We start from the raw sequence: 23619 nt of genomic DNA, 5'->3' as shown, positions 1-23619 counted from the left end.
GATCTTAAACCTGGGGGCTTTACGGAGCCGCGGCGTTCTTGTACACTTACAAGGACTTTGGATTTGGGAAAAGTTTCACCCGCGCTTGTCGAATGGCATCGCTATGAAATACTCCTAGAAAACGTCTTTCACAGAGCTGAATGTCAGCGATTTTATTGGATGTATACAGAAACATTTAATCAATATTTAATAAAAATATTTAATCCAAAGAAACTAATGTCTGCTTTTTTAACCGTGGGACTTAGATACAGTACCCACAAAATTAGCATTCATTGATACAACTTTGTTGAAATCCCACTCAGAAACACACGCAACATAATGCACTTCGTATTACAGGAGTGAAAACTTGCGAACTGGGAAGGCTGAAGATCGTTTCAGAGTTTAGGAGCATGCTATAAATGAGCCCAGTCGTTGGCACACTGCTGTTTTTACACAGACCAAAATAACTGATGTAGTGGAGCCACCGTGGTATCTCTCTTACCTGCACACACAGTTTTGCCCACAGAAAATTCTTATGCCTTAGAGTAGGCATCCTAGCTCATCTTAATAGCATGAGTAAGACTCTTGTAAATGTGCTCCCTCCCTTTCTTCTTTTTTAAATAAAATATTGATCTCATGGTTTACTAAACTTACAGGTAGAAAGTAGAAGACTTTTTTTTAAAAAAGTTTTCATTAAGTGTACGTAAACAGTAACAATTAATGTAAACATCATGTTCTCACTCCTGAGATACCCACAATGCATTTTTGTCTTTTCTTCTTTGTATATTTATTCACCATATTCCATCTGTTCATCCATCACAGTTCTGTAACTGTCCAGTAGATTATCAAATACGTTTTCTTTCATTTTAAATAGGTATGTACCATAAATCTCCTTAACACCATAAAGTATTCCTATAGTAATTTTCATTATTCAGGATTTCACCGGATATTTGTTTTCATTGAAAACTGGATTCATCACATAAATCATGAATTATTAATCCCCTATCTGACCAACTGTTGCAGAAAAACTAGGCAATCTGTTATGAGGATTAAATTAGAAATGCAGGTGCTGAGGCCTGTGCTGATCTTCAACCCCTTCAATGCCCTTCAACCCCAAAGTACATTTGAAATATGTCAGCACATCCTTTTTCTTCTAAAAAATGATATAGCTGCCCCAAGTCCATATGGTTTCCCCTGGCACCATGTGCATCAAAACATTTTTCTTCCAAAGTGGAGAATTTTCGTTGCTTCTGGATCTCAGCATGTCCTCCACCTTCCAAAGAAACATCTTCTCTGTGCCGAATAAGAATTCTTTTCCACGTTAATCTTCTTATCCTGAAAGCAATTGGGAAAATATTAATCTACCTAAAAAAATAAAGACTGTCTTAGGAAATACTACAGGATAACTACCATCACTAAAGTCAATAAATTCTGTTTGTGTATACAGATTGACAGAGATAATGGTTCATGAGCTGGTGACAGAAATACCAGTCACACGCAAACCTCTTTTAAAAAAACCAAACTTCTCCTGATAACTCCTCAGGACTGAAAAACTTTAATGCTATTCCTCACAAAATAGTTCATGAGGATGTGGTTTCCATTTCCGGGCTCACTTCTGCCTTCCCTGTACTAAGAATTCTCACACACTCTTAGCTGATACAATCAAATTACAATGCTTATTTAGTCAGCACCACCCAGAAGGATAAATGATGGGAGCAGAATCAAACATGGATGTGAAGTGATATAACAGCACACGTATCTAACACAACTGGGGTACTGCAGTCCACCTCTATAAGAGAGACACAGAGGAAAACAAAACAGAAATAAATGTGCACTATGCAGTACTGGTTGCTTTGACTGCTGCAATCTACAGTACACTGGATGTTCAGAGTTGCACACGCATTATTATAAACACAAATACTTTGCAGACCTTCACAGCTTGGGTGGGGCGGTGGTTGGATTTCCCACCTCCTGGCCACATGTACAACATGACAAAATGCAATATTCTAACTACTCATGGCATTTAAGTACAAAGAAGAACTAACCTTGACCAGAACTCTTCACAACTACTTTGTAAACCTTCTACACAAACAACACCTGGTTTCCCTGGCATGCAAAACCCTGAGAGAGAAAGCTCCTTGGCCCAGTCAATAATATTCTTTCTTTTCTGCTTGTTGTAAATGTGATGACTGTAGATCCACAATCGAGTGAACGTGGTGACTTCTGACTGTGTGGCATCTGAGGCTGTCATTGAGGAGGATGAGAGATCTTTGTCAATGTAAGCAGCTGCATGGTCTTTAACCCACTCCCTCGCACTCAGCATGCAGGGCTCGCCGCTGAAGTTTTGCATCAAGTATGTTTTTAGATCAGAGTTGAGGAGAATCTGCTGAGAGCGGCTTAATAATGATGACCTAAAGAAGAAGGAAAACAGAAATGCATATGAAGATATATGTGTTCACAATTTAGCATGTTTTCTAAAACATGGAACAATAGAATCCCCAGGTTTGGAAAAGACATCCAAGATCAAGCCCAACCTTTGACCAATGATCACCCTGTCAACCAAATCAGTGCACTGAGCACCTCTAGGGAGACAACTCCAGCACCTCCCTGGGCAGCTCCTTCCAATGATTGACCACCTTTTCCATGAAGCAAGTCTTCCTAATATCCAACCTGAAACTCCCCTGGCACAGAGTCTTAAGCTTTATCAAAATAGACATGACTCTCTTCTTGAGCATCAGACATATGAACAGCATCTACATGTAACCCTTCTGTCCAGGCAATGGCTCCTTCACACTTTTTCCCTTTCCCCCACTTATTTGCTGAGTACACCAGAGAAATCATAACCTTCTTTCTTTGGTTTTTCTTCAGCAGTGCTGTCAACCTGGCATAATTCAGAAGTAAACCATTAAAAAAAAAAAACCAAAGAAATCCAACTGATTTCTCTGACCATAACTGTATTTGTGCAACACTCTTTAACTTATAAATGTTTTTATTAGCAGTCGTACCTCACAGTAATTTCAGGGAGAACAGCTGGATATTTAAATGGTAAAGCACAGGTCATAGAGAATTCCACCTAAAAACAAATGAGCAAATGTTTACTCCACACAAGCCATGAAATTCCACAAAATAATACAATAATTGTTTTTAAAAGGTGTTTACAATACCATTGAGGCATTAGGCACCTCTGTCTTTACATTCAGTATAAACTGAACTTTTGAAGATGGCACCTCTGCAGACTCATTTTCAACATAGTGTTTCAGTTCAGCTAGAGCCAGTTGGTCTGTGACAGCAAACTCTTCCTCGTAAGGAAACATGCTAGACAGTAAATCTAACTCCGAAATTTGTATTTCTGCTTCTTCTTGGCTGGCCATTTCTGTTGATCCCTGAGCAAAGAAAAAAAATCGGGGAAGACACGGCTTGATTATGGGACAAAGTTCATTAACTACTCTATGCAAATCACGTTACAGAATCACAGAATATGCTGAGTTAGAAGGAACTCACAAGGATCATCGAGTCTGACTTCTGCCCCGGCACAGGAAAATCAGCAGTCACACCCTGTGCCTGAAAAGCATTGTCCAAATGCTTCTTGAGCTCTGCCAGGCCGCTGCAGTGACCACTTTCCAAGGGAGGCTGTTCCAGCTGCCAACCACCCTCTGAGGGGAAAAAACTTGGTTTTTTTTTTTAATATCCAACCTTAAACTGACACAACTTCATGTCCTGCCCTCGGGTCCTGTCACTGCCGCCAGAGAGTGCCTGCCCCTCCACTTCCCCTCACGAGGAAGCTGTAGATTTAATGCATATTCATAGTTACGAACAAGCCCACCATAACCGGCTCGTGTGCGCCGGGCACTGTGGGCCACGCACACACCATGACAGCCCACGCTGCTTCCGCCGCCCTGAGGCGAGACAGGAAGCGCTGGTGTGTCACCAAACCAGCCTCTGCCATCCACACAGGGCTGCTGCTCCGGTGTGCTGAGCGCTGGGGAGCCCGCCCTGCCCCTCGAACCCTCCCCTGCCCCTCGATCGCTCCGCTTCCCGCACAGCCCCTCAGAGGGCAGAGGAGCGGAAAGCGAGCCAGCGTGGCGCCCGCGCATGCGCCTCCCCGCCCACCCCCGGTCACGGCCCCACAATGCAGCGCGCGGGAAGTGCGCATGGCAGCCAGCCGGTGACCACCGCCACGGTGATTGAGGTGAGAGGACTGTCCCGTTTGGTGGAGTCATGCGCCACCAAGTTGTTCGCTCCGCCGCACCGGCAGGTGAGGGACGGGAGCTCCCCGGGGCCGCGCTCCTACCGCCTCGGCCACTCTCCTCGCAGTCCGGGACTCGCTCCGCCGGTGCGCTGCAGCCGCCTCTCCGGCCGGGACGCGCGGGGATCCCGATTGGCTGCGGCAGCTGTCAGTCATGGCGTGGGCCAATGGGGAGCAGGCGGGGCCGGGTCGCGGGGCGGCCCAGGCGCGGGCCGGGCCGGGGCTCACCTGCTGCCCGCGGTGCGGAAGGTGCGCGCTGGCGGCAGGTGCGGCCTGCTGCCCACCACTCCCCGGGCTGTCCCGAGCGAGGCTCTCAGGGCTTTTTTCCAGCGTGCCAGTCAAACGCAGGTGCGCGTTTGGTCGTTTACAGACCGCTCTATCTTATTTTTAAAAATACAAAATCCCTCAGTCGCTTCGGCTGTGCGTTCCCACGTGAGGGCAGTGCCCTGGAAAGGCTGGTGCAGATCCTGTCGGACAGGTCTACCCAGGCACAGCGTGGCTTAAATTAACAGCCCCACGTGTTGTCCTTCTCGGCAAGGACAATTTGGAAAGGATTTTATTAATTAAAAGTTGTTTTTACGAGATCAAGTGTTGTAGCTTTTCGCAGAAAAATGTGCTGTAGAGGAAGGTTGTTGGATGAGCAGTTGGTTTTTTTTCCGGAACAAGTTGAATGCTAAGTTGAAAAAGTTGGTAATTCTGCTCTCGGTGAAGTGGCTGCCAACCAGCTGGATAGCCTGCTCTTGCAAACATGCTCGTGTTTGTAAATGGCTTTTCGTACAAATGTCCTCTGAGTATCATGCCTAAGCCTCATGCCTGAGCATCATCTCCCCAGCTTAGTTTTTCTCTCTGATTCTCTTGGTCTGGGTTAACTTTTTTTTTGGCTGTGACAGCTCCAAGCAGCCAGTTGTGCTCTGGGCCTGGTGTGCTGCCAAGTACAAGCAAAGAAATGGATTTGGAAAGATTAATTCATATAGATTTAGTGCTGGTTGTGTTTACATGAAGGGTGGACAGCAGGGTTAAGCTAGACTTGCTTTTGAACCCTTTTAGCTTCCCTGTTTTCACTGTACAACATATGTTGAGTTTTAAGTTTACCTGAGATTTTTGAATGATCTTTTGTCAGGTGAAGTGCAGGGGCTACAGGCTAGAAACTAAAAATGTTCTATCACATGTGTAGTAGCCACCTATCTGAAGCCAAGCACTTGGTTTAGGACTCTGTAGATCACTCTTGTTGAGAAGGGTCCACAGGTATAGTAGATAACACACTCATCTGAATTATTTGCTTCATATGTGGGGAAGGCAATGATAAATCATCCCCAGTAAAGAAACTGAAAAATCGGAATTTCCATTGTCTGTATATTTTCAAATATGTTAGAAGTATTTTACTTGTGTCAGACTTCATCAAAGACCCAGGGAATTTGCAGTAAACAAAATGAAAAGGTTGCAAATGCTTCAAGATTTAATTGGGACAAAACCAATTCTTTTTCATAAAATCCCTGTGGTGTTAAAGTCCTTAAGGTTTATAGGATTTTTGATCCTGAAGCTTCCAGTCTTGGTATTTTGTGCAGTGCTTTTGATTTAACATTTGAAATCATTTGGGTTTTGTAATTCACACTGTGATCTTGTCTATACAACAGTTACAATTGTTTCAAGTTAAAATGTAATTAATATTTTGTTTTGAAAATCATATCAAAGCAAGTTAATTCATCTTAAAGGACAGCTTGGCCATAGAAATAACTTTTGTACCAATGAACAAGGAAAACCAAAGCTGCTTTCTAATCTTACTGTTTTTCTTTGTTAGGTCACTGTTCCTTTTAGGAACAATTACAGACAACAAAGATGGGGAAGAAACGCATCAAAGGCAAAACTGCACAGTCTGATGAGTCTCCGGATATACTGAGTATGTTTCCTTGGAGAAGTCTGTGGACCTAATGTTTCTTTTAATCTCAAAGAAGGCTTGAAAGCTGAGTAACATTAAAAGGCCTTCACACTAGTCACTGGCTTTGAAGTCTCATTTACAAAATCTGGATTTTTAATTGAAACTCAAGTCTAAAAAGAAATATTGTTGTCGTGACTTTTTTAAGTATGCTGGAAAATAATAATCCTGTCTTGAAAACTGAGTTTCTGGTTTTTCAGGAAACTCAAACGCACGGTTTTTTACTGATACAGCTTGTGTAAAATTGCTCAGAATATAAAGGGTTTGTGAAGTCAGCTGCCAAGCTTAAGTTGCATTTTCCTAATGAAAAGTTTTTTGCAGCAGATTCTTTCTTTAGCAGTAAAAGCTGTGACTAAAATACTTTTTCTGAAGCAATTTGCCTTTATTCTAGCAGCTAATTTGGTATTGACTCGGGACACTTCAGCTGTCATAGTGTACTTTGGCCAGAACCTTTTTGTTCTTCTGTTCCTAATAGTTCCTAATCCCAGATGCTAAATTTTATTCTCCTGGCTCCACTGGATCTCACCTGTGCTGATTTTTTTTCTTTTTCTGTCTTCTTTACCCTCATTATTGTAGCTTTTGTTTTTACTGGTGTTGTGTTGCATTTTTTTCTACCACCTTATCTGCCAGGTCACAGATTGTGTCTTTCTCATCTTTTTTTTTTTGTTGATCCCAGCTGGGGAAGCGAGTTGAACCAGATTAATTTAGTTGGGAGAGAGAGCACTTAGAGTTTGAGGAGGCTTGGTGGGATGGTGTGGTGGTTTGTATAAATTTCCTGATAGAAGCATAGATTTCTTGTTTATGTCCACTCTGCTTTGGTTTCCTGATTGTCCTGCTCTTGTTGTGTTAGTTTCTGTCTCTAATGGATGTCTTTTTTAGTTGTTTTTGTCTGGTTTGTCTCTTGGGGATGTTGGGGGCTTTTTTGTTTCCTGAAGTCAGGGCCAATGTCTGTGGGTGTTCCTCTTTTTCTCCTGCAGAGATCAGTTATGTTTTACCTGCTGCTGGCATCTCTATTTTTTTGCCTATAAATAGGGTGTCTTACGATGACAAAGACCTGTAAAGCCATAAATGAAACTTAAGACTGATCATGGTGAATAATTCCACTCTAACAGGAGTTGCCAATATACAAATTTTTTTGTTTGCTTTTTAAATGATAATTTTGAGGTTGTGGATGAAGCTTGTGTTTTTCAGAAAGGCTAAAGAATGCTAAAGATTTGTGTTTGTCTCTTGTTGGCTAGCATTTGCACTTTGATAAAATCCAGTAATCTTGGACAGGAACAGAACTATAGGTACAAATATTTGCACCAATTTCAGTTTATGCCAGCAGAAGTTTGCAATCTTGAGGTTCTAATCTTTCCTCAACAAAGATGGATTCAGAACTGTCACACTATCTGAGCAATAAAAGCACTTCAAAGTGAAGTTTAGGATGCAGCGACAGTACACCAGATTGTGAATGGTGGTTACAAAAGGTTTCTTTCTGATGCTCTGATAAATTGTCAGTGTTTCTTTGCCTCTGGAAAGACTGTCCTAGGTTCTGGATTGCTGCCTGTGTCTTCAGTGCTTGCATTTGTTATGCTCCCTACATCTTTCTTGTGCTTTTTAATTTGTAGAACCTGTGTGCAACCATATTCGTAAAGGACTGGACCAAGGGCATGTGAGAAAGGCACTGCAGAATGTGGAATGGCATGTTTGTCAGGACTGCAAGGCAGACAGTAAGACACAAGAGAAGGCTGAGGAGCAGGAGGCTGATGAAGGCACTTCGATATGGTTATGCCTAAAATGTGGCCATAGGGTATCTCTTTTGTTGTTAATTTGTCTTAATACCTTTTGGTGTCTTGTAATACAGTGGAACAAGAGAGTTTCTAATTAAACTCTTATGTTCCCTCTCTCTTATTGGGAAGATGGTGCTACCTAGATGACTTTATACACTGTAGAGGGTGATTTTAAAATGTCAAATGAAGTATTTGGAAGATGGCCCAAAGGCATTTAGCAGGCTTAAGGCTAAAATACCATCTTGAGGACTGGTTTTCCTGGAAAGTTCGAATCATTCTGCTGAGGAAATCAAAATGCTTCTAATCTGTGATTTTTTTACAAGATCTTAATGCTCATATTACTTCATGAAATTTAGAACTCTGCATGCTGAAGAGATTTTGATTCTGTTTCATTCTTTGAGGTGTTCAGATTGGAATCTGTTCATTAAATGTTCAGTCCATAGCAGCTTTATTCTGCATCTGATAAATTACTTATCTGCAGAAATAAGTATTTTAAAATAGCCATCTGTTGATCCCAATTACCTGAATGTAATTGAAAAGTTTTGATTGTAATACTTTGTTTTTACTCTGACTTTGTTTCATTGACAGTCAAATGGATTTTCTGACACTTGTGGTTATCAATATTGTAGGGCTGTGACAGAAATTCTCCAGACCAGCATGCTTTAAAGCATTATCAAACACCAAGATCAGATCCCCACTGTTTGGTTCTCAGTTTGGACAACTGGAGTGTGTGGTGAGTTTGTCAGGCAGCACAAGACAGAGCTGGAGGGCAGCAGAGGCTGAAGTATAATTTGTCCTTTCTTTGTGAATTCTGAGATTTCTCTCTAGGCATATTTGCCAAATAAGTGTTATTTTCTTGTAAAATTTATGATTAGAAAATTTTCATAATTGAAGTTTTAACTTGACCAACTAGTAGATGTGGTTGACTTCGTATTTTACTACTTTTACTTGGTGAGAATACTGACACATGGAAACAAATGTTGATCTGTAGCTCTAAATCTTAAGTTTTGACCTTGGGAAAAGGTTCTTTTTAATGTGCACTTAGTGACCACCTAGCTTTTATCTCCTTGGTAAATGCGATTTTTTAATACCACATATGGGCAGGAAGCGCAGCTAGAATTGTGAGATGCTACTGGATCAAGCAATACAAATCCATGTCCCTGGTCGTTTTTGCTTCTCAAAAGTAAATATACCATTATATATATAAGGGGAAGCCCTAATTTTCTAAACTGTGCTATATAGAAATATTGTACTTGACCATAAAGAGTGTTTGTTTTGCTTAGTAATAAGGTTTTGCAACTTAGTGTCTGTCATTATGTTCATTTTATATAACATTATCTATTTACTTGATCATACTTGATGGCTTCACTTCATTCTAGAATTTCTTTGTTATACAAACAAGGAATGATTAAAATATTGATATATTGGCTGTACATTAGTTATAAAACAAACTCACAGCCAAGAATTGTATTTCACAATGGGCCTAGTACCAAAATTCTGATCAAAACTGCTTTTGCTTTTATTATAGACAATAGATAAACAATCAAGGATCCAAAAGCTGAACCAATTTCTTTAATGAGATATGAGGAAATGTGATGACTGTAGCTAGTGCCAGGGATGCTTGAGATTTGGGGAAACACTTTGCTGCAGACTTCTTCTGCTTTTAATATCAGAAAATTGAGTCTGATTTATGGTAATCCTGAGGTCTGCTTACGAATTGTAATTGGTGTTTTCCAAAATGCAGAAGTACCAGTACCTTTTGCTTCTTCAAAGAGTTGATTGGGTGGAACTACAAAATTGGCAGGTATAAAACTTCAGCTGTTTTTGCTCTGTCAGGGTTTTACCCTTCTCGAGCCTTTATGACTACAGCTTCTCCCACAATTTTCTCTAAAGCAGATTACTAAATACAATTAAGTATTTACTTGTAAGTAAATAGTTTAGGATTTTTTAATAATAGAAAAAAAAATAGGATTAATTGTTTTCTTTTGGGGGCGGCGGAGACAGGTGCTACCTATGTGATAATGAAGTTCCATATAAAACTTCAACACTTTTGGGCCAGACTGTGGATTTTGTTAGAAAACAAGTTGGTATTGACTCATCACATGCAGGTAAGTAATTATAGTGTACATACAGTAAATCAGAAGGTCTCCTAAGTGTCGGAGACAGTACTATAAATTGAGAATTTACAGTAAATTAGATTTAGGACCTTATGGTAAAGGGAAAAACTAATTTCTCCCATTTTTTATCTTCTTTGTCACAATTCTGATAGCATAATTAACATCCTAGCCCATAGACCTAATTAAATCAGGATTTTGCTCAGCATCCCCTAAACTTTTACAGACAAGACATACAAGAAGAGGAGGAAAAAAGACAGTTTTACTGTGACTTTTTTTAAAATGTGACATTTCAGTTTTTCTGCAAATAGACATTTGACTTTCAGTACTTACAGTGCTGTGTTTATTCATCAGTGTTGCTCAGCTTGTCTTGAGATCTAAAGAAAAATTGCCCTTGCTTAAAGATAATTTAATTTTTTAGTCTTTTTGTGGGTATTTGTGAATGTATCAGGAATGACTAAGTCTCCAGATGATGCAGCACATACACTAATGAAAGGAGTAGTATGCAGAGGTTTTGTCACTGGGTCTGTACATTGAGTATAGGCAGCTGCAGTGCTTTTAGAACTCTAAAATATTGTGTCCAGCCTGCAGTCTCTCTGAAAAATACAGTTGTTTAAAAGAAAACAAACCCAGCAAAAACCCCTAGTTTCCCTAATAGGAAAACTGATTTTGTACAAGGTATTTCCACTAGAAAACTTGGAAGAATTTGCATATGAAAATAAATGTTATAACAAATGACTACAGAAATTCCTACACTTGGGTGAAATCACAGGCTCTGTGGGAGATGGAACACAAACATCCAGCAATGCCACGTGGCTGTCTCTGACTTCAATTTTTTCAGAAAGCAGCTGAGGTTTTCCCACAGGGAGCAGAGTTTTTTGAGTGGTCAGTCTTTCCCAGATAAACACTTGAACTTATATCAGTTGCCAGAATTTTCTTCTTGGGTTTGAACTGGAGAACCAATGAATACCTGGGTGCAGTTGTTGCTTGTTTCATGTGTTCTGTGTGGTGTTGTCCATCCATCTGTTGATTGCATTGTCTGTTTTCCTTGCTTTCTCTGAACTTGTGTTACTTGATTTTAGAGTTGGTATTAGCTCTCAGCCCTATTTACCAGAAACCTAATCAATAGCCGACTGCCAAACTGGCAGAACCAGTGTGGATGTTATTTTGAAAGCTGCCTGGAACTCTCTTACAGCTTTATTAAACAGGCCATTGAAATTTTCAGCAATGCACCAAAATAGTTTGGGGAAAAATATTTTTAACTAGTCTTGAAGATTATAACCCTTTCAGTGTCATCTGCTTAGGTACATGAAATGAATATGAGTGGGAGCTTGTTGGATGTTGTAGAAAGCCCTCAAATAGGTGATTTTGACAGCAATAAAATTTAAGATAACACTTGAAGAATTTCAGAGGATGTTGACATGAATGGCTTGTGGGCCAAGAGATGTTTAATTTGCTTGCTGATTTAAAATGGCATTTCAGGGGGTTCATGATTTGTTGTTTTGTTCTGTTTATTTTTTAACTTCTGTTACCTAGACAATATAAGAACCTAAGCCAGTTGTTTAATATTTAAAAATTAAAGAATTAATTATCATATGTATAAGCTCTAAACATCATAGATTGCTGCTGGCTATAATACTCTTTCCTAGTCTATACCCTATAACTGTGTTAATATGTGATATGTTTTTATTATTTCAGTAGAAAAACAAGAGAACAAAAAAATTGAAAATAAAAAAGTAGAAAAAGACAGCAAAAATGAGCAAGAAAAAGAAGATTCACTAAAAGAAGAAAATTCTCATGCAAGTGCTAAGGGAGAAGTCGCTGTGAAAGGACTTAGTAACTTGGGGAATACGTGTTTCTTTAATGCAGTGATGCAGGTACAAGACTTGCTTTGTTTTTAGAAAAACATTGAATAGGAAGAAAAGCTGCTAACAAAATGCAAAACAGCCCACAACAGCCCTGCCCCCAGCATTTTACAGTGACACACTTAGAATGTGATTTTTTTTATCTGCCAGGAATGATGGCTTCTTTCTAAAAATAGTGTGTTGGCCCAGAGAAATATGAAGAAACAGAGCTGCAGGTTGAGACTTGCTGTACGGGGAAATACAATAAACTACCTTGTCCTTGAGGGACAGCATTTTTCTCTGACATTAAATAAGCATACCAACTTCTAGTTATTTTTTAAAAATATGAAATAGTGTGACATATCACCCTTGTGATCCCTTAGACTATAAGGGATTAGTACTTAAAGACCATGGGTGTTTATTTCAATAAAAATGTCTCTCTGAGCAGCAGGAAATCAAAGCTAAATATTGGATGAAAAAAACAGGATGAGCATGTTGCAGGCATTGCCATCTTGTGTTATTTCTTCAGCTAAGAAGTGTAGAATAAATTTGTTCTTTCATGTGTATTGAAACTGATGTGTTCTTGTGCTCTGGCTCTTGATACTGAAGCTTTACTCAAAATTCCCACTGTTCTTGCAGATTTTAATAAACTGCTTTTGATTTATTTTTAAACACTTTTTAAACCAAGCAAATGCACATGCTTGCATTTTATCCTTAGATTTTTTTAGAAACAGAGACTAGTAAATACACTTGTCAAACAGTCTGAGAAGAAAAATATATTTAGGGTTTCTGCAATATGAAGTAATATTTATAGAGGGCATTGAAAGTCCCATTAGCTATATGGGACCTTTAAGTCTTAAACACAGGTGGGGATTTTAGAATGGTAATTAACCACTTTAGTTCTGTATTTGGGAAAATAAATTGCTGCTAAACTGGTTGTTACAAATTCCATGACTAGTGCAGTTCAGCTGCCCTTCCTGTTGTCCCCATTTTCCAATCTCTTTCTGTCTTTTATGTTCTACAGAATTTATCACAAACTCCAGTCCTGAGGGAGCTGCTTAAAGAAGCTAAAATGCCTGGCACAACAATTAAAATTGAGTCACCTGAGCTCTGCATGGTAATATGCTTTGACCTCCATAGTGTTTGTCCTCACCTTCCAGTCTGTTAAGGAAACAAGCAATACTTATCTGTCAATTTTCAAGCTGTTCCTGCTAAATACTAACAAGATTGGGATGTAAAATCAGAAGCAGCTTTATGGAAATCAGTGATGAAGCTCTTGCTGAAGTCAGTGGAGGTATTTTGTTCAGAGTGTAAGAGCAGTGATTCAATACTCGTGGTAGAAGGAGTGCTAGCATTATGATGATGTCATTTACAGGATGAAAATGTGTCATTCTTGCTATAGTGCTACTTGTCTAAATGCAAAATAGGGAATTAGAGGATGTCTGTAGCAATAACTTAAATAACACACTATTATTGCAGTTAGAGATTTAGACAGCAAAGAAAATGCACAACCTTTTTAAAGAAAAGGCTTTTTTCCTAGTGGAGGCAAGAAATCCAGACTTTGAACTAAGTAATAAATAACTGAGTTTTGCTATTGTTTCATGATAAACCACGCAGATTAACTTATTGCCATTTTGGAGGTTTGTGTATTCTATTTGACAATAATGTTTTCAGGAACTGAAAAGGAAAAACTTACTGCGAAAGAATCTGCCACTGAATTAAGGCAAAATAACTCTGTTGCTTTTCTTTCAAACAGGAACCTCAGCTAATAAAACTAGATCAGCCAGGTCCTTTAACACTAGCCATGCATCAGTTTGTGACAGAAATGCAAGAGACAAAAAAAGGGGTAGTGACTCCTAAGGAACTTTTTGCTCAGGTTTGTAAAAAGTGAGTATCTGTACAATTGCACGTTATAATGAGTGTGAATTAAGACTGTCAGTTTTTCCTCTTTTTTTTTTTTCTCTAGCACAAAACACAGCATATAAAATTTGTAGAACACTTAACAGTTTTAGAAAGAAGAGCAAAATACAAATGAATAGCAGTAAAATGAAAGATATTCAGTGACATACTGAGTATCTGGCATCATATTTTTAGAAAATATATGTGATCACTTGTTGCTTTTATATACATACATTCTGGAGACTTTGTCCATGTGTGTTTGGTGTGAATTGCTTTTGCCTTATCTCCGAGTTCAGTTATACTTTACAACTTCATTTAACAGAGCAATACGATTCAAAGGTTATCAGCAGCAAGATAGTCATGAATTGCTTCGTTATTTACTTGATGGAATGAGAGCAGAAGAAATCCAGGTGAGTGCTAAAGTCATAACTGTGCATTCTTCTTCATACCCAAAACCAGACTCTTTCTTCTGCTGGGGGGAGAAATAGCTCAGAAAGCACTTTCTATCAGCCTCTGTAGCATGGTTGTGCTGTCCACAGCACTCACATGAAGCATTTTAGCAGAGAATCCACAGAAAAAGTGGGTTTGGAGTATGTGTAGTCACTGTAAATAATGTCCTTACATCTTCATTTCTGAAACACACTTGTAGAAATTCCACAGGGGCTTTTTGCCAGTTTTAATTTGGGCACATGTTTTGTCCTTAGACTGATTTTCTTACATACTAATTGGAACATTATGGTTGCATCTTCTCAGTTGAATTTTTTTTTTGTGATATGTACAGGAACTACTGTGTGGTTCTACAGGTATTTGTGTTGTTTGTATTGATTCTCTTAATTGGTAACATTCATACTTTTTCCTCCATCTGAACCACATCAGAAAATGAAGTAGCTAACTTAATCTGTTTAGGAAATTTTACAGAGTATATTTGTTTTGAAAATTTCAGCAAATAAGTGTTGGAATACTAAAGGCGCTGAGTGACTCTAACAAACAAAATGAAGAAGAACTTAAAAAGAAAATTAAAGGTAAAATAAATTATCACAGCATTAGTAACTTGTAAAATCTCTTTTATTGAAGAATATAAAGTAACATTAATAGTATCAACTAAAAGATACATGTTTACTTGTATAACTTTATGCCACCTCTTGAGTGTGTGTGTATCTACAATAAGAGGCTCAATAGTTTTAGATTATATTTAAATGTCTTGCCGAACTTGGTGACATTTCCTTCTCAACAGGATAAGGGTTGATTCTGTAGACATCATACATTAAAATATGTTTGGGCAGTGATTAATCATTCAAACATGTAAGAAATTAAAATACTAGTATGTGAATATAATTTATGCAACCACTAATAGTCTATTGTTACTTAACAGTAGTATAAAAAAAATCCAAACAATGAACAGAAGAATTTTTAAACTTTTCAACATGACTTAGGAGATGAACTGCCAATTTAAATTCAGACTGTGTTCCTCTGAAATTACAACTTGAGGAAAATGCTTTTGTTTGTCAGACAGAAGTTGGTGCATGTTTTTTAAGTTCAGACAGTTGTTTCAATCTTGAGAGAAAACAGAAATTCTTACTGAGATGCATTACTTCTGAGAAAATAGGGATATGCTTTTGAGCAGAAGAAGTGGTAGAAGTATGGTTTAACCAAGCTGTGTTAGGGGAATGTGTTTTTACCCCCATTCTTTTGATACAGAAAAGATCCTTAATTTAAGGATCTTGCTGTACTTGCTATCCTGAGGAAACCAGAACAGGCCAACATGTTCCATCATACACCTTGCATGATGTATTCTCCTTTTTTATTCAATGTGCCATAATGAAATTGGTTGCCAGTATACTGTATGTAATGTTTTAAACTTTACTATATACTTTTTGAATTCTCAGAATATGAAAAGAAAAAGGGAATACAAAGTTTTGTAGATCGAATCTTTGGTGGAGAATTAACCAGCACAATTATGTGTGAAGAATGCAGAACTGTAAGTAAAATGCCTGATCTGAATAACCTGGCGTGTTATGTCCTGTAATCTGCAGGAGAACCCCAAAGTGACTGTCAGTAGAAATAAGACTTGACTAGCTGCATGCTTTTCAAAAAGGAGCATGATTTGGCTGGAATCTTTCTCCCCTTGTGTTTTAAAGTTCATCTTTCAGTTCCTTTCAAAAGCCTTCCAGAAAAAGAGGTCAGCAACAGCAAGCTGCCTCTGTCAGAATTCCCTCCTAGATTACCAGTTTACACCTTCCAGTGGTACAGATCATAGAGCAAGGTAATTGTTATGGGGCCCTTTTCTTTTTCATCTAGAGGATTATGTTTTCCCCTGTCCCACAATGAAAAGACCATGGGATTGCCAGAACAGTTAAGAAGGCACTACTGGGATAATATATCCTGAGAATGAAATAATTGAGTGTATTTGCAAATGGGCTGGTTGCATATTGATAGATTACAGCTATGAGTCCCTTAGGACCCTAATTAGGGTGCAGTCTCACTAGATAACTGAAATTCATAAAAGTATGTCCTGTTCATTTCTGTGTGTCTGCTGGATTTTTGGTCATTGGAAACTATGTGGAGGTAAATGAACTGTGTTTCACAGTTGTGTGCACAAGTAAAAGCAGGCCTTGAATGCAAACATGCAAATACACCTATTGACAGCAAGCCAGCTACTTCCAAACAAAATTAAATTGGAGTCTTGATTGTTCATTTAAAGGTATCCTTGGTCCATGAGTCCTTCCTTGATTTGTCGCTTCCCGTACTAGATGTTCAGGTAAGAAATAGTACATAGGTGCTTCTCAGCTTTTTTTATATGCAACTTTTGTTTGACTTGTAATGACTTATTTTTGTTTGACTTTGTAATGACTTATCATACAGTCATTAGGAAGAGCATTTAAGCTTCTTTCTAAAAGTCTCTTTAGCAAGTCAAAATTGCACAGAAAGGTAGAGAATAAGATGTTTATTGAGAGTCATTCCTGTAAGTTGTGGCTCATAAATTGTCTCTAGAAAATCACATAGGTTGGTTAACTTCTTTGGGGGTTTGGGTTTTTATCCATTTGCTGCACCAAGAACACTTCTAATATTCAGGTTATGGAATAAAATTAAGAAATGTTGATAGGATAGTATATGAATACTTATTTGACCAATCTCCAGACACTCAAAGTACTTGATTTGCTTTGTGTTTTTTATTGATAACCTGTATATGTAATATTTCAGATTTTTTTGTGTAGCACTGCTTATTCATAAATATTGGAATGAAATCCCAAGAACCAAAGGGATCATAACTTCTGCCACAAACAAGTTTCATTTTAGCAAAAGCAAACAAATTCTGTGGCAGGCAGTTCAACTGCAAATGTCTCTGCTTGTGTTAAACATTACTCTTTGATGCATTTAATGAGATCTGTCAGTGGCAAAGGTGATGTTGCCCCTTTACAAGTTTAGAATTTGGCCCTCGATAGCCTTACTTTTCTTACTGTTTCATTCTGTTTCATATGGACTCTGGAGTGAGACACTCCTGCCATTAACATCAGGGTGTGAGTTACATGTATGTTACATCATTAAAATGTTACATTTGAGCTGAAAACTCAGATAACATCTCTGTTTCTGTGGTTGTTCTGTGGTTTTTTTGCTTTTGTAGAAAGTGAAAATTACAAAGAGAGAAAGCACTAAAAAAAACAAAGAAAAAGAATCTGAAGATGAAGAGGATAAAATCAAGGACCATTACCTTAAGCAGAAATATGAGCCCCCTGCTATGAGTAAACACCTTCAGAAAAAAATGAAGAAACAGACCAAAAAACAAGCTAAGGTTGGTTTGGATAGGTATTTCACTTTGTGCTGGCTATTTCTGTTAAAAGAAATTATTTTTTGTTTCCTTAGTTTACATGAAGGAGGAGACAGCTTAGAATTTCTTCTCCTTCAAATGTACAACTGAAAAGACCAATTATATCCATGTCTTTGCTGCAAGATGTTCTGTTGAGCGTTGCTCTGTAGGAATGATATTATAATATCCAGTAGAATTTGTTACCTGTCTGAAGTAGCCTTAATTTGTATCAGACTGTTTTCCAGTCATTAATTGCAAGAATATTCACAAAACTTTAGAATACAGACTCAAGAAAGATCAGGAAGATAGCAAGGGCATCATTAGCTGTATTTTGATGTTACTGTGTAACAAGGAGCAGTGGGAACTACACCTGAGTGAGCATAAATTAGTGGAACTGATCACCTCTGATCATTAAATCATAGATTATTCTTCCCCCTCCTGCCTTGTGCATCTATGGCATGCAAGAAACATTCTGATAAAGAAGTGGTAAGAAATGCTAAATGCAATTTATACTTACTTTGGTTTTTTTTTCTCTTGTTTATTATGTGTCCAAATGTGCAGAGCCAACGCCAGCAGCAAAAACTTCAAGGAAAAATGCTTCACTTGACAGATCTCTCTGCAACTGAACAGCCAGAGAGAGATGTCGAATACAACCAAGAATCAGAGACTGAAATGAGCTCTGAAACTCTTGAGAAGAAGCAAGAAGAGGAATCATCACATGATTGCGAAGATCACTGCTTAACTCAGAAAGACTTGAGTATACAGGGAAATAGTTCAGAAACTGAGAGCAGGCATGAAAATGCAGGAAAGCCAGAAGAAGAGTGTGAAGAAAACGAGTCTGTCACAGATCTCTCTATGGAAGGCTTAGATTCTCCTGTGAAGTTTGTCAATGGCCTTGACAACCTGTCTTTGAAAGAAGAGGATGATGACAATGAAGACGAGGAAAAGCTTGCTACGGACTTCTCAAAACTCCAGTTGGGTGCCAGTGAATCTGACACGAGTACCTTGGATGGCCTTCAGCCTGTTCCTAACAAGACATGCGAAGTATCTAGGGATGACCCCGAAACAGCGTTTTGTACTCTGGCAAACAGGGAAGAGCTGAACCCTGAGGAAGATTCCATCCACCATTGCTTGTATCAATTTACCCGTAATGAAACGCTTACCGAGACCAATAAACTACTGTGTGATGTGTGTACGCAAAGGCATTGTGGACCAAAGAACAACATAAAAAGTATGACAGACTTTTTAAAAAGAAAACTTTAAATATATGCTTGTCTGCTTCTTGAGTGGGTAAAGGGTGGGGGGATTATCCCTAAAGTGGTATTTGTATAACTTTGTCTACTTTCATTCATCATATTAAAGGGGAATGCTCAGCTTCTCAGTTCTTGTAGTAAATGACATTGTAATAGTTTGCACAGGGAAAATACATTTCATGCTGTAACATTTGTTTTGATATAAAACACTTGTTTTAGTCTTCGGTGATTTTTCTCTTCTGCAGGTGAAAAGAAGTATGCTTATACTAATGCCAAAAAGCAGATGCTCATCTCTCTAGCTCCTCCAATTTTAACCCTTCACTTGAAGAGGTTTCAGCACGTAAGTAGCAGGCTGATGCATGTATAAAGCCTCAGGTTAATATGAATATATGTGTACATAAGCATATAGTACTAGCTTAACTTAAAAACATGGTAGTGTTACTTCTATTTTCTGTTAAACTCACTTGTTTTTTTCCCCAAAGTTTGAAAGGCATTAGTGTGCCGCATTGTGTTTTGTGGTCTCCAAGGCATTGAGGTGTGTTTTCCTGAAAGAATATTCCCTTAATTAACTGGAAAACACTGTTTTGTGAGTGTATTCACAACATAGTCCCTCATTATTCTTACTATTTACTGTATTAAGCAGAATCGTAGCATTAATGGTCTCCTACTATTACAGCTGTTCCTGGGCTCATATATTTCAGTAGGTAGAGGTAAATGGCATCCCTTACTAGTAACAAATAAGTAAAAAGTTGGCAGAAGTGGAAAAGAGAGAATTCTGAGCCTTGTAGGGGAGAAGAAGTGTGAAAGGAAAGCAAAGTAACTTAAGGTTTATTTACAGACACTGAAGTCACTTATCTCTTTATTCCCAAGCTGTAGAAAAAAATTTAACTCAGGGCTTCAGCTTTTCAAGAGAGAAGGAGGAAAGGAAGGAGAATGAGTACAGTACTACCTCTTCTGAATTGAAACCTCTTTGGTGTTTTGGTCAATACACTTGAAAAATAAGGGAGGCAACTTTAATTAGATGAAAACCAATTTCATGTAGAAAATGGAAATGTGTAGCCTGTTCCAAGAGACTGTAATATGAAGAAAATAACATTTATCATCATGTCCTTTTGTTTTTTCCAGTTTGATACTGGACGATTATTTGATTAAGGTGGGAGCATAGTTTGCATTAGTTCAGTTGCTCTAAGATCAGATCCTCAGGCATGTTTCAGTATCTGAGAAGCAAGAGTTGTCCTCATAGTTACTGAAGTACATTAGAGCTGATTCTTTTTCCACTTCTGCTACCATTACATTAATGGATGAGTGAGCTGAAGAGCCATTCTAGCTTGTGCTCCAGTGCAGCATGTGGGGGCAAGGAAATAATGCTGGAATACTGGACATCAGAGAAAATTTTAAAAACTGCTTTTTCCCAGTTTTGTGTGATGTAAAACTAATTTGTATTGTTGAAACTTTAATTTGAAACATTTAGTAAGTTAACATGGTTGTATTATGCTCCATTTTAACATTATGGGGTTTTCCCTCTACTTTGGTTGTTTAAGGCTGGATTTAATCTGCAGAAGGTTAACAGGCATATCAAGTTCCCAGAAGTGATAGACTTGGCTCCTTTCTGTACAGCTAAATGTAAAGTAAGTGGGAAAACAATCAGATTCTCCTTCCCCATATTCTAATGTGCTTTCACAACAAAGCTGCATAGCAAAATCTTTGTAGAACGCTTTTTAAGCCTGTTACTTTGTGTGATAACTTGTACTTCACTGCTCGTAACTGTAGTGCTTGCATGAATCTCTAATGATCAGTTTCCATTTCATCAGCAAAAAATCAAAGAATTTACAAAGAATTCTTCAAAACCCAGCACTTGGCTGACATAGCTAAACTTGTGGTTTTCTAGAACGTGGCTGAAGGGAATACAAAGGTCTTGTACTCTCTCTATGGAGTTGTTGAACACAGCGGAACAATGAGGTCTGGGCACTACACTGCCTATGTTAAAATGAGAGCCATGAACAACCACCTCTCTGATCTTGTCCTTCGAGGACAATCTCAAGGTAAATCATTAGAAATATTTTACAAATTATTTCTTACAGAATCACAAAATGGGTTGGGTTGGAAGGGGCCTTAAAGATCATCCAGCTCACCCTCCTGCCATGGCCAGTAAGTTCTCAGAGAAGGGTAATGAAGGTGGTGAAATCTTATAAGGAGCAGCTGAGGGAGCTGGAGAAAAGGAGGCTCAGGGGAGATCTTGCCACTCTCCAGAACAGCCAGAAAGGAGAGTGTAGCGAGGTGGGGGCGCAGCTCTGCTCCCAGGCAGCCAGTGACAGAATGAGAGGAAATGGCCTCAATGCCAGGGGAGGTTCAGCTCAGACATCAGGAAGAAAGGAAAACCAAATGGTAGTTAAGCATTGGAAGGGGCTCCCCAAGGATGTGGTGATGTTCCCGTCCCTGGAGGTGTTCAGGGAACAACCAGATGTAGCACTCAGGGTTCTGGTCCGGTTGACAAGGCAGTGATCAGTCACAGATTGGACTCAATCTTGGAGGTCTTTTCCAACTTAATGATTCTGTGATTGTACTCTATGTTTCTTATTGAAGAACAGTAATAAAACTGATTGCTTCAATTCTTTGTAGTAACTTTTACTCTGCAATTTTTCCTTTCACAGCTTCAGAAACTGAGCCAATCAAAGGTCAGTGGTTCCACATCAGTGATACCCATGTACAACCTGTCTCTGTGTCCAAAGTGCTGAGCTCCCAAGCCTATCTTCTGTTCTATGAGAGGCTGCTCTAACTCATCAGAAGAGCCTTCTTGTGTGTGCAGCCACCTTTGGAGGTCTGAAAGAAGGCAGATTTGCTAATCATGTTAACATGTTGGAGCTACTGTATAGCAGGAATTCACTTTATGCATTTTAGACACAGACAAGCGGTTAACTTATACTTTTTCCAGTGTTTCCACTACTTTTCAATAAAACCTTTTTTCAAAATTACAGCTTTGTGTTTTTGTTTAGTAATTTTGGTTTTGATATAAATCTTGGTCAGCAGGTTTTTTTCATTTTAAAGCAACCAGCTCTACTTTTGAACTGTAGTTAATCTTGGCTATCATGCGTTCCCATGTGTTTTTTAGACCTGGGTTCCAAGCATAAGAAAATGTTTCTTCCTACACATCTTAAGAGCCTAGACAATTGCAGCTTCAGCTCTCTTTTCACTTTTGGTTTATGTCCAATAGAGGAGCCCTCAAGTTTGCAAATGCTCCAGGAACTCTATTGCTGGTGCTTTGGCAAAGCTGAGCACTTGGCTCACTCTCATTACAGACACTCCCATGTAGCCTTTCCCCACAGCAGGCATAAGACCAGTAGTCCTGTGCTGACTTGTAACTTCGAAGTTCTCCACAAGCTTCATGTTGGCTTTCATGTGAAGAAAATCTTGGCTCTGCCATGCTAGAGCAGCAGCTGCTTACATTCAGTGCATTTTTCACAACAGCCTTACTACGAAAATGGCCATCCTGTTCTTGTAACCCTTAGAGCCATCAGCAGTGGCCCTCATGCAGCTGACTACAGCAGTATGCCAATCCTTCTGAAAACTTGCTGAGTTTATTTTTCAGCCTCACCAACTGACTATAAAGCCAGCATTAGTAGAGCTGTTGTATGGCGGCCTTATTTAGGCATAAGATAGTTACAGACTTGATTTAGCCTTCCACTCCCTTCTGGTTGTGAGATAGAGTAGCACTGGCAAGAGTAGTAAAAGGATTACTTATTGAAGTGGCTTGGATTTCAAGTGCGGTTCTCCTTTCAAGCTACTTGGAGACACATAAGCTGTTTACTTCCCAAGATTAATCATAACGGGGCTTCAGCTGAAAGATTCCAGCACTCTGCATCATGCTGGCTAGTGCTGCTCTGCATTTATTTTTAAGGTCATTAGAATGTGATGCTGTTCACTGCTGTTAGGATTCCCTTTTAAGAGCATGGGGACTTAAAAGGGTGAGAGATGCATGTTAAAAAAATGAAACAGAATCATAAATTGGTTTGTGTGGCAAAGAATTTTCCAGTTCCAAACTCCTGCCCTGAGCAGGGACACCTCCCACTGGACCAGATTGCTCCAAGCCCCATCCAACACAGCCTTGAACACTTCCAGCCATGGGGCAGCTACAGCTTCTCTGGGTAACCAGTGCCAGGGCCTCACCACCCTCACAGGGGAGAATTTCTGTGTATTGATCCTAAATTTCCCCTATTTCAGTTTGAAGGTATTCCCATCTGTCCTGTCTCTATTCCCTGATGCCACTATATTCCCTCTCCAACTTCCCTGTAGCCCCTTCAGGTACTGGAAGGTGCTGTGAGGTCTCCACACAATCTTCTCTTTTCCAGGCTGAACAGCCTCAACTTTCTCTGCCCCTCTCCGTAAGGGAGGTGCTTAGTGTCTCCTTATCAACTTGGTGACCCTCCTCTGGACTCAAACACTTCTCTTTCTTATGTTTGGGGCACCACATCTGTACACAGAGCTCCAAATGGGGGCTCAGGAGAGGAGCTACTGAATGCAGGCAACCTGCTGCCAACACTTAATTATTTCATTTGACTGTTTACACTCAAGTACTGGCCAAGAAGAGCAAGTAAGAGCACAAGGAACCACTAACAGTTGTGATCATGAGCTCCCTGCAGCAGGGTCATGGTCAGCCTCTCTGCACATTGGGTTTCTTGTGCCCAGAAGAGGAATTGGTATGTGATCTCCCCCTTCAACTCAGACCCTGAGAAGTTCTGCCTCCCTCCTCACCGGAAGAGTGTCAGGCAGCCAGCCA

General features: G+C 39.2%; 2 protein-coding genes across 8 annotated transcripts; one reads left to right on the top strand and one right to left on the bottom strand.

Moving 5' to 3' along the window:
• Positions 1-174: 174 nt before the first annotated feature.
• On the bottom strand, positions 175-4321 carry RWDD2B (RWD domain containing 2B). 3 transcript variants are annotated; one of them, XM_033051859.2, is made up of 6 exons: positions 4229-4317; positions 3481-3632; positions 3144-3362; positions 2985-3052; positions 2025-2390; positions 175-1314 (listed from the first exon to the last, which is right to left on the bottom strand). In XM_033051859.2, the coding sequence occupies exons 2-6, from the start codon at positions 3487-3489 to the stop codon at positions 1077-1079; spliced, it is 900 nt and encodes a 299-aa protein (XP_032907750.1). In that variant the 5' UTR covers positions 3490-3632; positions 4229-4317; the 3' UTR covers positions 175-1076. The 3 variants fall into 3 exon arrangements, with proteins under 3 accessions (XP_032907750.1, XP_032907751.1, XP_032907749.1); XM_033051860.2 differs by lacking the exon at positions 3481-3632 and having other exon boundaries at positions 4229-4321; XM_033051858.2 differs by lacking the exons at positions 3481-3632; positions 4229-4317 and adding an exon at positions 3673-3991.
• Positions 4094-21817, top strand: USP16 (ubiquitin specific peptidase 16). Of its 5 annotated transcripts, none has more exons than XM_033051853.2 (18): positions 4094-4168; positions 6024-6122; positions 7769-7950; positions 8560-8663; positions 9935-10038; positions 11743-11921; positions 12913-13005; positions 13645-13775; positions 14110-14197; positions 14731-14809; positions 15674-15765; positions 16489-16545; positions 17410-17577; positions 18154-18823; positions 19091-19185; positions 20387-20473; positions 20734-20887; positions 21497-21817. In XM_033051853.2, the coding sequence occupies exons 2-18, from the start codon at positions 6062-6064 to the stop codon at positions 21619-21621; spliced, it is 2469 nt and encodes an 822-aa protein (XP_032907744.1). In that variant the 5' UTR covers positions 4094-4168; positions 6024-6061; the 3' UTR covers positions 21622-21817. The 5 variants fall into 5 exon arrangements, with proteins under 5 accessions (XP_032907744.1, XP_032907747.1, XP_032907743.1 ...); XM_033051852.2 differs by having other exon boundaries at positions 4127-4234; XM_033051856.2 differs by lacking the exons at positions 20387-20473; positions 21497-21817 and adding an exon at positions 19971-19998 and having other exon boundaries at positions 4125-4234; positions 20734-20829.
• Positions 21818-23619: the final 1802 nt, after the last annotated feature.

Source organism: Catharus ustulatus, chromosome 2 (genome assembly GCF_009819885.2).
Source record: "Catharus ustulatus isolate bCatUst1 chromosome 2, bCatUst1.pri.v2, whole genome shotgun sequence".
NCBI classification, from domain to species: domain Eukaryota; kingdom Metazoa; phylum Chordata; class Aves; order Passeriformes; family Turdidae; genus Catharus; species Catharus ustulatus.
This window is presented reverse-complemented; position numbering and strand designations above follow the sequence as displayed.

Coding starts and splice junctions, on each gene's coding strand:
- USP16 (XM_033051853.2), top strand. CDS start 6,062: ATGGGGAAGAAACGCATCAAAGGCAAAACTGCACAGTCTGATGAGTCT. Junction 8,664..9,934: donor TTGGACAACTGGAGTGTGTG/GTGAGTTTGTCA, acceptor CGGCGGAGACAG/GTGCTACCTATGTGATAATG. Junction 14,198..14,730: donor TGAGAGCAGAAGAAATCCAG/GTGAGTGCTAAA, acceptor TGAAAATTTCAG/CAAATAAGTGTTGGAATACT.
- RWDD2B (XM_033051858.2), bottom strand. CDS start 3,693: ATGAAGTTGTGTCAGTTTAAG. Junction 3,363..3,672: donor TGAAGTTGTGTCAGTTTAAG/GTTGGATATTAA, acceptor TTCTTTGCTCAG/GGATCAACAGAAATGGCCAG. Junction 3,053..3,143: donor AGGTGCCTAATGCCTCAATG/GTATTGTAAACA, acceptor ATTTGTTTTTAG/GTGGAATTCTCTATGACCTG.